This window comes from Emys orbicularis, chromosome 1, assembly GCF_028017835.1.
Source record: "Emys orbicularis isolate rEmyOrb1 chromosome 1, rEmyOrb1.hap1, whole genome shotgun sequence".
NCBI lineage: Eukaryota > Metazoa > Chordata > Testudines > Emydidae > Emys > Emys orbicularis.
This window is the reverse complement of record NC_088683.1, coordinates 151,668,311-151,683,575: the sequence shown is the minus strand read 5'-3', so window position 1 is coordinate 151,683,575 and position 15,265 is coordinate 151,668,311. Positions and strand designations below refer to the sequence as shown.

Below are 15,265 nucleotides of genomic sequence, written 5' to 3'. Positions count from 1 at the left end.
CATGAGACATGAGTTACCACTGGGTTACTTAATGCTTCCTACAAGAGGAAATACAGAGAGGGATTTCTATGGGGGACACAGGTACAAGGTGCAGGTTGGGGCAGTTTGGAACACAGCAATCTTCTTAAATAGTCTACAAAAGAAGAACATATCAGGACTGGGCCTTTTTATGCTTCTTTATCATAAAAAATAAAAGACCTGAAAGGGTTTAAGATTTCAAAATTTCTTCTCAACTTGCTCCCCCCACCCCCATCCCACTAGAAATTCAGATCTTATCTAACCTGGAAGACTCTACAGTTGACTGGAGATTTAGTATTTTTATAGTGTCAAACATACCAAGGAGGTGACATTTGACTAACTGAGAGCAGCAGTGGTTTTTCTTTCAGACTGTATCAAACTTGTGTTTTTGCTGACACCTATTTAACTAATATATTTGCGAGGAAATCTCTTTGTGTGAATTATTCTGCAGTGCAGCCCCTTCAATTAGGAGCTGAGAAAACTCCCAGTCTTCATCTCAAGTCATCTGATGAATCAACCAGCAAATGCAGGGAAAAGCAGGCTTAGCATTCCTGATATATCTAAGGTGAAAACAAGCAGAAGAAAATCTAAAGAAACCCAACACCTTCTTTCTGTATTATAAAGAAGCAAATAAGGGCACAGACCCATTTTTCCACCTTTGCAGGAAATCTTTAAACATCTTTGAAGAGGATAGGGAGGTGAGTAACATATAAAGGGCTGGGCTGAGGAATGTATTTATACAAGATGTAAAATTGTTGTTAAAGGTAAGCCACAAAAAGTGCGAGTGTTGTGACAGTTTTTTATTTTAGATACATTGTTAATGGGAACTTGCCTCCATATAATTTATTGTTCTAAAAAAATACATCATTTTAAATAAAAATGAGTCTGTCAGTGTCTCTCTTAAGAAAGGGCAAGAGAAAGAGACATGCGGAGAGACTTCACAGGCACAGTTTTTACCCATGGTGATGGTCACAGCTGTCTACATTCTGGGAGAGGGGGTTCTCTTCTCCTCTACACTGAGCCCTTTGACAGATTCCTGGATTTCATGAACAATTGGGAAGGTTTCATGTGGCGTATAGAGCAGTTCAAAGGACTGGGCTTTGGATCTGGTATACACTGAACCCCTGATGCACAGCACCCCTTTAGGGGCCCATTAAGAGCTTAACAAAATAACCTGTACTGCTCAGTGTGCAATTTTCAAATGCTCATAACTCAGCTACATCAAGCCCTGGAAAAAGGCTGTACTCTGCTCCTCAGTGAAGGCTACTTCTGTGATAGTCGGCAAATCTCAAAATTCAGCCATTTTGATTATAGCATGTTTAGAAAAGTTGCCCAAGTATTTCTTTTAAAAGTCACAAGATTTAGTTACTATTTTAAAAAAATGGAAAAAAAAATATTTTTCTCCACTCTCCGCTCATATGCGCACAGCAGAACTGTTTTTGTCACAGCAGGGATGGAACAGGACGGGCAGGAATCCTGGATCATCTTCTACTCTGTTTGATGAAGGTCCTGTCATCTACATTCCTGTTCCCCTCTCTCCTCCCCTTCACTCTGGTCTTGCCTCCCTCCCGTTTCCCTTGTCTACCCCTCCCCTACTTCTTTCCCTTCCTACTTCCTCTCAGTTCCCCTGGGTCCCAGGCCTATTTTCTCCTGCAGTCTGCTCCCATTCCTGTTCCTTTGATCCCACCTCTCCATCTCCCCTTTTCTTGCCTCCCCCAGCCTTCACCATCCTCCATCTCCCCTTGGTCCCAGTTCCTTCCATCTCTCCTCTCTCTTCTGCTGCCCCAGCACCCTTCATCCCACCCCACCCCATCCCATCCATTCCCACAGCTCTTACCTCTTCTCCTCCTGGATGTTCTCAATGCCAATGGCACTGCTGCGACGCCCGTGGAAGTGGCTGCCTCGGGTGCGTGATGGGCTCCTCCCAGGCAGGGCAAAGGACTAGAGAGAAGGCGAGTAAGGAAGTTATAGGAAGGAGGGAGGGGAGTGTGAGAGACAAAGCAGTGGAGTACTGGAGGAGGGGGAGAGGGAGTGTGCAACCTGGATCCCAGACCCTCTTCTTCCATCATCTCTGATATGTAATAGTGCTGCCCAGAGCCCCCAAGGAACCAGAATGTGAAGGAAGAACTCCTACAAGCTGTCAGTGAGGAAGAGAGGGGAGGAAGTGAGGGTTCAACACAGGCAGGGGCTTTAGGGGCTGCAGCCCAAGGCCCCGGCTCAAGGGGGGCCCCGCAAAAATAAATCACAGGCAGCGATCTCCAACTCCGGGCCACTAAAAGTCCCACGGCGCAGCAGGGCGCTCAGGCAGGCTGCCTGCATGCCGTGGCTCCACACCACTCCCATAAGCGGCCTGCTGCTAGCACGTCTCTGCGGTCCCTGGCAGGGGTGGGGAGGCAGTTCCGCGCGCTGCCACCGCCCCCAGCACCGTCCCCCTAAGGGGATGGTGCTTGCAGGCGCGGGCAGTGCATGGAGACACACTGTCCCCCTCCCCCAGGGGCCGCAGAGACGTACTAGCAGCCAGCCGCTTCTGGGAGCAGCGTGGGACCACGGCATGCAGGCAGCCTGCTGCGCCGCCGGGCCGGGAGCTGCCTGTGGTAAGCGCCTCCCGGCCGGAGCCTGCACCTCACACCCCTTCTTCCATCCCAACCCCCTGCCCCAGATCAGAATCCCTCTCCTGAACCCAAACTCCATTCCAGACCTCACACCCCCTCCTGCACCCCAATCCCCTGCCCCAGCCCCCTCCTGCACCAAACTCCCTCCCAGGAAAAAGACTTGTATACAGGGCCCACACAAAATCTAATAGTCCCGGGCCCACATTAATCCAGCCCTGAACACAGATGCTAAGAGAGACAGAGAGGAAGAAAAACAGACAGGCAGAATGAGACGCAGAAAGACAAGAGACAGAGTGAGAGAAATGGAATGAGAGACAGAGGCTCAGGCAGAGAGTTACAATGTCATAAAGAGAGACACAGAAAGAGTTTGGAAGAGAGGCATAAACTCAGATTGAAAGGAGACACAAAGGGCTTGTCTACACTATGCAGCTTTTAGCGACAAGGCTGTGGCTAAAAAGTCAGCGTGTGTGAACGCTCTCTGTCGGTATTTTGTCGGCACTTTTGCCGACGCAATACTTCCAGCCCAGTGAGCGGCGTTAGCTTTGTAGGCAGGAGAGCACTCCTGCTGACAAAGCTGCATTCACACTGCCACTTGCGTCAGCAAAATTTTTGTCTTTCGCAGGGGGGGCTTTTTAAAGTACCCGTAAAAGACAAAAGTTTTGTCGACAATGTCGCAGTGTAGACAAACCCAAAGAAACAAACAGACATACAGACTTAGAGAGAGAGAGGAAGGGCCCAGCTCATCACTACTCTATGGCTTCTTAGTGCAGACATAAAGGATCTGTAAAGCTACAACATCTGTCCCCTGGGCTGCAATTCCCCAAAGAAAGGGACCTCCCTGGTTGACATAGAGCTGGTGTTTTTGGCACTACACCAGCCCTGCTGGAGCCCCAGTGCAGAAGCCTTAGGCAGCCAGGTGCGAGTTAGCTAGGGTAACCATATTTTCAGAATCAGAAACCAGGACACTTTTGTGGCAACATTTTCGAGGGTCATGAAATATTCATACAGAAGACATGAGTGCACTTTTTCTTATACAACTAGGTGTTACTTCTGTCAGTGACACAAGCATATTTCTCAGAATGGAGCATTTCTCCTGGAATGTAGTGCTCTGAATGAGTTTATCATGCAACACCAACCAAGTATCCTTAACAGTCACATCAAGTAAAAGAATGGTTTTGGCAGTGCCTGTGCTCATCTAACTTTTCTCTCACTGCAAATACTGTTCAGCCCTCTGAGTGCTTGTTCCACTGAACTGTTGTTCCTGACAAGTGAATTCTACTCAGCATAGCAATATGACTGGAACATACATTTTGTAGTTATTAAAACATGAACATTTGATTGATGAAGTGAAACACTGAAACAGTTCCAGTATCCTGAAGTTCTCAGTTCTCATCATATAAAAAACCAGGACTGTCTTGACAAAATCAAGGTGTATGGTCTTTTTTCAGTTAGGGCAGCATGCAGATCCACAGCTAGTCCAGGATAAGGGAGGCACAAGGGTGATGTCAAGCCACCTCTGCCCTTCCTCTCAAGCCCTGTGCCAAGCTCAGATCCAGTGTGTAGATGAACGGGACCCAGAGACATAAATGAAGACAAAACAGAGACACAGACTCAGCACGAGAGAGATGCACAAAGAAACACCCAGTCAGACACACAGAGACAGAAATGGAGTGATATAAACAGAAAAGATTCACAGAGGGACACACTAATAGGGATAGAGGGACAAAATGTGTGGGTGGATCATGGAGGATCAGAGACATGCTTGGCCCTTTCCAATGGCACTCCCTCCCGGTACCTTACCGCAGCAATAGCCTTGGTGCCCTCGGCGACACTCTGGTTGAGAGCAAGGCCGGCAGTAGCCGGGCGGCTGGGCGGGGTTGCCGGCTGCTGTTGTTTCCTCATGGCTATCCCCATGGTATCCAGGCTCTGGCTGCGGCCTCGGATCACCCGCTGGACAGAAGGGAGACAGAGAGACAGACGAAGAGACACAGACACACACACAGACACACATAAGGACAGTATGAAGAACACCACGGAGGGGAGTAGAGGGGGGGACAGACACCAGTACCAGAAATATCCTCTCTCCCCACTAGAGCTCAGCAGACCAAAAATTACCCATGGGAAAGGCCTGTTTGGTCCCATCTTGTCTATTTGCCCCCGGGTCAGTGAAAGATTGTTCCCTCTGCTCTCAGTGTCCCCCATCCTCCTGCAGGCGATAAAGAGATTCCCCACCAACAGTACAACTTTCCTAAAAAGCCAGCATTACCTCACACAGTCATACCCAGTGCAAGAAAAGGGACCAAATCCCCATGTAAGGTTGGAGGGCTCAGTCCCATGCAGGCCTATGCAATGGCCATGAGAGAGAAGCTGCCCCACCGAAACCAGAGTACTCTGAAAAAGCCACTTCACAGGCCCCCTCCCTCTTCTCCAGCTCCTTAAAAGGCTGTCTGAACACAGCGATGTGCAGCAGCTGCCAGAGGACAGAAAAACAGATTTTGGGGTATATGCCGACAGGCGCTGGACAGAGTCTGAAATTTTCTATTTATCCACCGAACAGATGCTGCAAGGGCAGTAAGCTAATCACTCAAACACACCCTACCAATGGGACTCAGCCATGACCTGCACCAACCACCTCTACAGGTGAGTGGGGAGTTGGCCCATTTTGTCCCCAGCAATTCTGATGAGGGCTGCCAACCAAGGGGGCTGACAGTGCCGAGTGAGATGCTGGTACCTGTGATATGGCTGTCCGTGGGGTGGAGCGGGGGGGGACTGGCCCCAGGCCTCCGTGGGGGACGGGGGGAGGAGGACTGGCCACTTTCTGCGGGAAGTGGAGTGACCCAGCCCCAGCCTGCTCTGCTCCTCTGGCTCCCAGGCTTGGGGGGCAGAGGGGAACCGCCCCCCAGCACTCGCCGGCGGTGCAGCTGGGAGCCAGGGGAGTGGAGTAGGCTGGGGCCAGGTCGCTCTATTTACCGGTGACTGCAGGCCTGACCGCTTCTGGAGTCCTCAGAGGAGTGGGGGTGGGCTGGGGTGGGGCGGGAGCGGGAAGAGGCAGGGCTGGGAAGAGGCGGGGGCGGAGCAGGGGCGGGGGCCCTGGGGAAGAGCTGGAGCAGGGGCTGTAACAGCACGCAGCTGAGTACTTTGCGTATGGGTAACGACGGCCCTGGATGCAGGCAGTGGAGTGAGAACCAGCACACTCATTCTCTCCTGTTTGAGTAGGCCAGTGATACTCAGACAGGCGGCTCAGGAGCTGCAAGTTGCTCTTCAATGTGTCTCCTGCAGCTCTTTGCAGCACATGATATTAAAATACCATGATTCAATTATTTATTAACCAAGCTAAGTTATTAATCAATCAGGATGCTTTTATTGTAGAATACTTAGTCAGTCATTTTGCTGTGAGAATAGTATATATAAAGAGAGAGAAAGAAAGTAAATGAAACAATGAATTCATACTACTGTGGCTCTTTTGGGTAATGTTGATCACTAATTTGGCTTCTGAACCATTGAGATCTGAGTATCACTGGTATATGCGTTCCCTCCTTCACATCACCCTGACCCTGCGCTCCTGGAGATTGGCCATTGATACCACCTCATCATACAAAAAAGAGCTTGTGCTTTTAGAGGGAAAAAGATGTATCTCAGTATTCCAAAGCATCTAGATACCACAGCAACAGTTGTGTTAGAAACAACCATGAGATGGGACCTTCCCAGCTGCTGCTGCTGTCCTGGAGCTAGGCTGGAGCCAGTGTGCTGCTGGGGGACAAAAGGCTCTGCCCCCCGAGCCCATCATACTTCCTTCCGCAAGCTCCTGATCTCTTTTCTATACATCGGGGAATTGGGTCCTCCCTGCCACTAGATGCCAGCCAGGGCCAAGGCTAGGGCCAGGGGGTCTAGGGCTTCATTTCATCCCACCCAGAGGCTTCACATTAGGAACAGCATGGGATGCTGTACTGTGCCAAGCTGCATCTCCCCTGAGTGGGGAGGGAGAAGCTGCATTTCTCTTTGTGAGGTATATAAAAATACATTGCAAAATGTGGCTGTTGAGAAGGAGCCACATTTCCCCCCACTCCCTGCCACCCCAAGCACACGTGCCCAACAGGGCTGATGTATCCTGAACAGGGACTGAGCTGGGTGGCAGCCGCTCTGAAAGAGGGGTTGGTTTAAGAGGCTGCAGCAGTTCTTGATTTCTCACCTTGAAATTTTCAAAGAAGCCACCACCCCCATTCTCCATCTTGTCATCGTCCCCAGAGGCCAGGCCCATCATGCTGCGGCTATGGAGCTGCAGCTCCTCAAAAAGGCTCTCTAGGAGGGCACTGCGAGTCCGCTCCTACACCAGGGCAGAGAGAGAGAGTGGGAGAAAAGGGACAGAATAGAATAACAGAAAAAAGAAAGGACAGAGCACTGAGAGAGGGGGAGAGAGAGAATGAACTCTCCTATATTTCAGATATAATTGATACATCCCACTTTCTCTAGTGTTAAGAGGAATATGATTTCTTCCAAATGTGGACCCTTCTCTAACTTCCTTATTCTCCCCCAACTCTGAAGGCAGATATACCGCCTTAAGCTATTTTTTGTGCCCTTTTTCTTCATTTCTTCTGTTTTCCATTTCCCTCAGCCCGTCTTAGAAGAGCCTAGGAAATGAAATCAGGGTGGATAAAAACTGATTATTTAAAATAAATAAATAAATAAATAAATAAGTTTCTTCATTTAAATCAGATTTTCTTTCTTTAAATTAAATACATTTTTGTTCTTAAAAATAAACCTATTTGAAATTATGACAACCTATGTTAAAAATAATTTAAACTAAATTTACAAAATATAATCTTAATCAGTACATGTTTGCTGCCAAAGTTTTAAAGAATGTCACACTGCTGAACTGGTGGAAGACACTGGCTAAGCACCTGGAACCAGAGTTTGTTGAAGTGCTAGCTATTGATAGTCTTTTGCAGGCACAGCACGACTATTTTCTTCATTTCAGTTTATTCAACTAGTTCTGTTCAATGACTAGTTCATTCAAAGTTAAAAAATAGACCGGGAGTTTAAAAAGCAGGAAAGCTTGTCTCCCTCTTCCAATCTATGAATAAAAACTAGGTGTGAAGATGAGGCCTACTAGTTCTAAAGCCTTGAAGGACATGTTGCCAGAAAAAATAGTACAGTTCACTCACTGCAGAGGATACTTACTTTGTTTAGTAAATCAGTTGATTTTAAATGCAAACATGTTCTGATAAACTTACTTTTTTAATTTATTAAGTAGTTTAAACTATATTCCAATTTCCATCCAAATACAGCTTGACACAAATCACACACAAAAAAATCTAGTAAATGAAGAAATGTATAATTCACATCTTCTAACTTAATAAACAAATGTAAAAATTAAGAATTTAAATAAATGCATGTTAAGCAATATAATTGCTTAAATAAATGTGTATAGATATAGTGAATCCTCCTGGCTAGCAAAAACAAGTATCAAATTTAGTGTAAAAATTATATTTGGTTGCAAATCAATATGCTTTAATGGTTATCAACCAGTGCAAATAAACCTTTCTTTAGGAAAATAACTAAAAAGTATAAATGGAAAACAAGATTAAAATTGATTACGGTATTTAAATCAAGATTTTGTACTTGCTAATTTAAATCAATCTACCCTGAATCAAATGCAAAAATCTAAGTTAATGCAACATTAGGATTGGGTGGCTTTCACTGTACAAAGTCAGGTAATGTAACCACTAGAGTTCTAGTAGCAGCCACTTTGCACATACACCAGATATTCTATTCTTGTTTTGGAGGGGTTAAATGTGTACTTTAATATAGATATATATAATAAAACATACAAGAAACACCACAAGGCTGAGTTAACATTTAATTTACTTTATTTTATTTTTAAGGGACTTTAATTTCCTAAGAGTTTCTATATCTTTCATTAATTGTGCAGCCTTAACCTGGCACTAAAACAGTTTTTTGCATTTATTAAATATTAATGCGAACACTCACATACACAGACCCACCTCTAGTTTGGCAAACTTTTCAGCCTGGTAGCAGCTGTACTCAGCATTGATTAGCTTAGCCAAGAGGAATTCACGAAACTCTGGACCCTGTGGGGAAAAAAAGGAAGTCTAGATTGGAAATAGTAACCTAGGAAAGGCTCTGGGTATACATTTCCTTAACCCCCCAGGGTTATCCAGCCCCATCCTGAAGCCAGATTGGAAACAGCAACCTACAGGTGAAGGAGTGTGTAAATCACACAACTAATCCCTGCATCGCTTGCTTACAGGACTCATCAGAGACACAAACCTTTTTAAATATGGCTGGATTTGGGAGAGGGGGTCCAAAGAAGGGGACGTCATCTCGAGCTGTTACTGAAACCTGAAACAATACAGAAGAAACCACTTCTACATCATAACAAGAACCAGAATGTCACATCCTCTCACAGTGATGAGCTTGTACAGGAACTCCTCACTTAACGTTGTAGTTATGTTCCTTAAAAATGCGACTTTTAGCGAAACGATGTTAAGCAAATCCAATTTCCCCATAAGAATTAATGTAAATGAGGGGGTTAGGTTCCAGGGAAATTTTTTTCACCAGACAAAAGACTATATTTATATATATATATATATATATATATATATATATATATATATATATATATATATATATATATATATATATATATATATATATATATACACACACACACACACACACACATACACACACACACACACTAAGTTTTAAACAAACAATTTAATACTGGTACACAGTGATGATGATTGTGAAGCTTGGTTGCGGTGGAGGAGTCAGAGGGTGGGATATTTCCCAGGGAATACCTTACTGCTAAATGAACTAGCAATTGACTGAGCCCTCAAGGGTTAACTCTCACAACACTCTACAAGGCAGCAGGAAAGGAGGGAGGGCAGACAGAGACACACACCCTGTGTGTGAGAGACAGAATGCACATTTCCCCTTTAAGTAGCTGACCCAGGCTTAAGTACACTGCCTTGTTAATTAAATCAGCTTGCTGAGACCCGCAGCTACTGCCTAGAAGCTCCCTCCATCCGTCTGTGTCCCCCCTGCTCTATGGAAGATGGGGTAAGCGGGGTGCAGGAGCAGGGGGGAGGGGGAGACACCCTGACATTAGCCTCCCTCTTCCCTCCTCCCCCCCGTACAGCAAGCAGGAGTCTCTGGAAGCAGCTCCAAGGCAGAGGGCAGGAGCAGCACATGGCAGTGGGGGGAGGGACAGCTGCTGCACAGGGAACTTAGGGGAGTGTGGAGTGGATGGGGGGCTGCTGGTCCACCCTGGTTCCAACCACCCATCAGCTAGCTGCAACGGGCTGCTCTTCCTGTAAGCAGTGGACAAAACAGGCGGCTGCCAAATGACTAGAAGGGACCATTTCACAACTTTAAATGAGCATGTTCCCTAATTGATCAGCAACTTAACATTGAAACAACGTTAACCAGGACGACTTTAAGTGAGGAGTTCCTGTATAAGAGTGGAAACAGAAGTCATGGACCCTGAAAACATCCGGTGATGTGAATCAGTCCCATAATACAAAACTAAGGGGCGCCTGATTTAATTAAGGGTAAATACATTTCAAATAAATCAAAGGCAATACTTCTCCACAGCATGTAATCTGTAGTGTAGTCAGCAGACGGTTCTATGCCAGCTAAGTCCCAAGTGTATATCCAAATAATATATTATTATACCACAGAAGAACATCAATTTTATGAATCCAGTCTTCTGAACAACCATTTATCCAAATCATTTTCCCTGATAAGGGGAAAAGAATATTATGTAACAAAAGTGATGTCGATGAAGAACAAGTCAACATCCCTTCACATCCTGATGCCTTCAATGCAATGGAAATCACTTTACTGTGGGGTTTGAAGGACAAAAAGAAAGTGATGCAGTGCACCAGACTGAAATTTATGCACTGTATCTGCTGCAGTATTGAGATATTCAATGTAATGAATTCCTCAATCCCCAATTAGTTTCTAACATAGTTCTACCGTAATATATACCCAGTTTATATAGCATTTTTCTTACACACACACACACAGAGCCTGCATTACATTAGCTGAGTACCTTACAATCATTAAATTAATGTATCCTTGAAATATAGAGCAGCATTATTCTTATTCCCATTACTGATGGAGAACATTCAGCAGTGACTCACCCAAGATCACAAAGGAAATCTGTGGCAGAGCCAGGGATTACACACAGACATAGCAGGGTGTCTGTCTCCTTAAGGATTATAAGGACTAGTGGTCAATCAACACCTATTCTTTTTCATGTCCCTTAACTCCTGGGACTTTTTAGAGTAAATGAAGACCTAGAGAAGGCAAAGTTGGTGTTAGGAGAGAGGAGGATGGTCCCAGGAGAACAGTTAAGGAATGGGGGGAAATCCAGGCTATTGTTTCTTTAAAAGCCTGGGACTAGCAGGACAGGTCTCTCCCAGCTAATCTGGACAAGCTCTGGGAAGAAGACTGTATATATTGTCTCTTCCCTCAGAACAAGGGAGAAACCAGCGGGGGAGGTCTGGTAAAATGACTAACTGGGAAAAACGGTGAGCTGGAGGAGAAGCTAGCTAAGGCTCTATATTTGGTTTAAAGCTGGGAGCTGGAGCGGATAAAGTTTGGACTCTGGGGACTTTATTTTGATTGGAACAGTTTATGAGAATAAACCAGGGTATTACTGGAAGAGAAAAGCTTGTGTGGAGTTTTAAGGAGTCCAAGAGGGAAAATGGAGCCGGACCCCCTGAGCCATGCTTGGCCAGAAGGGGGCAACAGAGGATAGGCACACCCTTCAATGCCTGATCTCTCTTGTCCCAGGCTAGTTCCCTAAGCCATAAAACCATCTCCCACTACAGTCCTGGCTAGTTAAAATCTTGCATTACCTTGGGAGGAGGTTTGAGCATTGACCTGCTAAACCCAGGGTTGTGAGCTCAATCCTTGAGGGGGCCATTTAGGGATCTGGGGCAAAAATCTGTCTGGAGATTGGTCCTGCTCTGGGCAGGGGGTTGGACTAGATGACCTCCTGAGGTCCCTTCCAACACTGATATTCTATGATTTCTTGACTCTGAGGAAAGATTAAAATAACCAAGTACTATGGTCAAAATTTTCAAATATGATTGTCTAACATTAAGCACATAGTGTCAGTGCCCAAATGTGGACCTAAGATAGGGAAAGCATTGACAGAAAAACCTGCCCACAGTGAAATCTATTATGCTGCAGAATCATCTCCCAGGAGAAGTGGTGAAAGGTCCAATGGAAATGTACTGTAGCCTATAGGGAATGATTCTGCAGTGGCTCCTGGGCAATGGCCTGGAGTATTTTTAGTTTTTTTCCATCTATAACTCCAATGATGGAAAGGATGGCCAAAACAATCCCACCAGAGACTGCTAGGAGGGTTCAACAGCAGGGATGGACTAAGAGACACAGCAGATGCCACCCCTGCTTTCACTTTGATAAGGGCCCACAGTGAATTTCTGTGGCCCCTAAAATGAACTGGGGGAGCAAATGGGGAGTCTCACTCCACAGTGAGCAGCAGTGCTGTGAAGGCTGCCCTTGCCCCTGGCTGGTGGGAGATGAGCAAACAGGAGAAGTCAGCCTGTCCACCCACAGAGCCATGGTTGGCTAGATAGCCAAATCCTCTCCCTACTTCCTTCTGCCAACTCTCCTGGGATTCATAGAAGAGATTGCTATCTGTGATAATCTAGTCTGACCTACATAACACAGGCCATAGAGCTTCTCTGTAATAATTCCTGTTTGAACTAGTGCAGGGTTCTCAAACATGCGGCACGTGGGCTGCATGCGGCCCGCAGAGTTATTTCCTGCGGCCCACCATAGGTGCTGGGGCTGGAGCACCCACGGGGAAAAATTAGTGGGTGCTCTGCACCCACCGGCAGCCAAGCTCCCCTCCCCCCCACCCCCTCCGCCTCCTCCTCCTACAGCGCACCGCGTCCCTGCTCCTCCGCCTACCTCCCAGCGCTTCCCGCTGACAAAGAGCTGTTTGGCAGTGCTTAGGACTTTCCAGGAGGGAGGGGGGAGGAGCAGGGACGCGGCGTACTCAGGAGAGGAGGCTGGGGTGGGGATTTGGGGAAGGGGTTGGAATAGGGGCAGGGAGGGGGAGGAGCTGGGGCAGGGACGTTGGGGAAGGGGTTGGAATGGGGGTGGGGAAGGGGTGGGAAGAGGCGGGGCGGGGGGGCCTCATGGAAGGGGTGTAGTGGGGGTTTTGCAGTCTGTTACCAACCAATTTTGAAGTTCTCAGCTATTTTACTTGACAATTGGTGTACAATTACAGAAAGGTGTGTATTTGTGCTGTGCCAAGAGTACTAGACCATTGTGATATCCGAGATAACTCAACCAATCACCACCCATACTCAATAGCTAATTTGCATGCTACAGTTTCATTGGTTGTATGAGGGAAACTTCACAGATGGTGGATTACTTGGCCCGACTGCCACCCCCTTGTGCCTAGCTGCCACCTCACATATCAGCACAACCACCTACACAACAACACAACCAACAAGTCCAAATACAGATAGCCCTTCACCCCAATACACATCCCTTATTTGCCACCAACACAAATCAACCAAAATCTCCCAGCACAACACAACCCAGGCACAAATCAACACAGCTTTCCATCACAACACACATTTGCCCACCCTCACTCATACTTACCTTAAACTTGAGTGGCTACGTGGCAAGTCCTTTGCTAGTAAGCATATATTGGGCTACTGTGACAACGCAATAAAAGTCAGCAGAAAAATCACTGTAAGATGCTATACAATTTAAGGGTGTTGAAAAAAGATATATATTATATGAGAAACAGTACGTGACCCTGTAATTAAAAGATTACATGATAACACAGTCTCAAAGGTGCAGAGAAAAAGTTGTGTGTGCAACTCTAATTTTGGCACGTGTGTTTAACTGTGCAGTCTTTACAGTCTCATAGTGTATTTTTTTGTATGGAATGTGGTACAATTTGCAAACAACACTGAGACTGGTTTCGTCTCAGGATATCAAACCTAATATTGATGCTTTTGTTGATGCAAAACGCTGCCAGCTAAGTGGCCAAAAATGAAATGACTGTCTAAATTAGCACTGACTTTTCGCATTACAGTTTTTAAAAAGTTAATACATTGACTTTTAATAGCATACTATATTACTCTTCATTTTTTACTATACTTTTGTATCATTGTATGAAAAGGTTTCAGTGATGCGGCCCTCGGTCCAATGTACTAGTCCTCATATGGCCCTCGTGGTGATTTGAGTTTGAGATCCCTGGACTAGTGCATATCTTGTTAAATCAATATTGGATGTTTTTTCAAAAATTGTCAGTAATGGAGAATCCACAACAACTCTAGTAAGTTCTTCCAATGGTTAATTACCATAATTGTTCAACATTTGCATCTTATTTCCAATATGAATTTGTCTGGCTTTATCTTCTAGGCATTGGATCTCGTTAGACCTTTCTCTGCTAGACTGAAGAACTCTCTAACTGAATTGCCGTTCCCCATGTAGGTACCTATAGAATGTGATCAAATCACCCCTTAACCTTCTCTCTGTTATACTAAATAGACTTGAGGAGCTCAATCCATCACTATAAAGCAGGTTTTCCAATCCTTTGACTATTCTCATGGCTCTTCTCTGAGCCCTCTCCAATTTATCAACAGCCTTTGTGAATTGTAGGCACTAGCACTAGACACAGTATTCCAGCAGCAGTTGCACCGGTACCACATATAAAAGACTGGAGAAGGAACTGTATGGGCTGTACATGCAATGGCTGTGCAGGCCAAGAGTATGAGCTTGACTGCGGGGCAGGAAGCAGCCTGAGAACGTGGCCACTGTGAGCCTACCTTGTGCAACATCTGACGGTCAGCCAGAGCCCAGAGTGGTGGTCCTGGATCCAGGGCTGGATTTACACCTTACACACCCCTAGGCACAGCATCTTCAGTGCCCCCCCTGCCTCCCTATGTGGCCCTGCCTGGAGCCCCCCTCCCACATCCCTATGTGGCCCTGCCTGGAGCCTCCCTCCCACATCCCCATGTGGCCCCCTGAGCCCCCAGCAGCCCTGTGTGGCCTGCTCTGCCTCCTAACCTGGCTCCAAGAAGGCTGCTGTGCCTGTCACTTTTCACTTGAAGAAAAAATGACACCCGCCTGCTAGGTGTTTGCTGCTGCCCGCCAGACCAGTCGGCCTCAGCCAGCTCAGGCTGTTCTGGTGCCACAGCGGCCTCTGGTGGACGAAAGGCAGAACTGCAGCACATTTTCTGCAGAAAACAAATTCTGCCTCCCTTGGAAAAGAATTCTGCACATGCTGCAAACGTCACCTAAGGAGGGGGGCACGACGTGAGACAAGCGGCTTGTGGGGTGTCTCATCAGGGGACGGGGCAGATCTGGAGGCTCCCAAGGACTCCAGAGCAATTCGGCCAGCAGCAGTAGGGCAGTAAAATAGCCCAAAATACCACAATTCGCAACTGCTAAAAAACCCTGGCAACAGACAACTAAAAATAGCCCAATTGGGCTAGAAGATCACATACTTGGCAACCCTCCCTGTACACCCCTAGAATGCCTACTGTGCCTAATTGGAAATCCGTCCCTGCCCGGATCGCTGATGTGGGGCACTGGGACTGTGTGCATGG

The 15,265-nt window shown here is 46.5% G+C and overlaps 1 protein-coding gene across 1 annotated transcript in view; it reads right to left on the bottom strand.

Moving 5' to 3' along the window:
• Positions 1-15,265, bottom strand: part of LOC135889995 (rap1 GTPase-activating protein 1-like) — a 58,291-nt gene that overhangs the window by 16,330 nt on the left and 26,696 nt on the right. The window contains exons 14-18 of the mRNA XM_065417754.1: positions 8,919-8,990; positions 8,633-8,719; positions 6,820-6,954; positions 4,431-4,580; positions 1,856-1,959 (exon numbers count right to left, since the gene is read on the bottom strand). Of these exons, the coding sequence (XP_065273826.1) occupies positions 1,856-1,959; positions 4,431-4,580; positions 6,820-6,954; positions 8,633-8,719; positions 8,919-8,990 (548 nt within the window). The remainder of the gene's footprint in view (positions 1-1,855; positions 1,960-4,430; positions 4,581-6,819; positions 6,955-8,632; positions 8,720-8,918; positions 8,991-15,265) is intronic.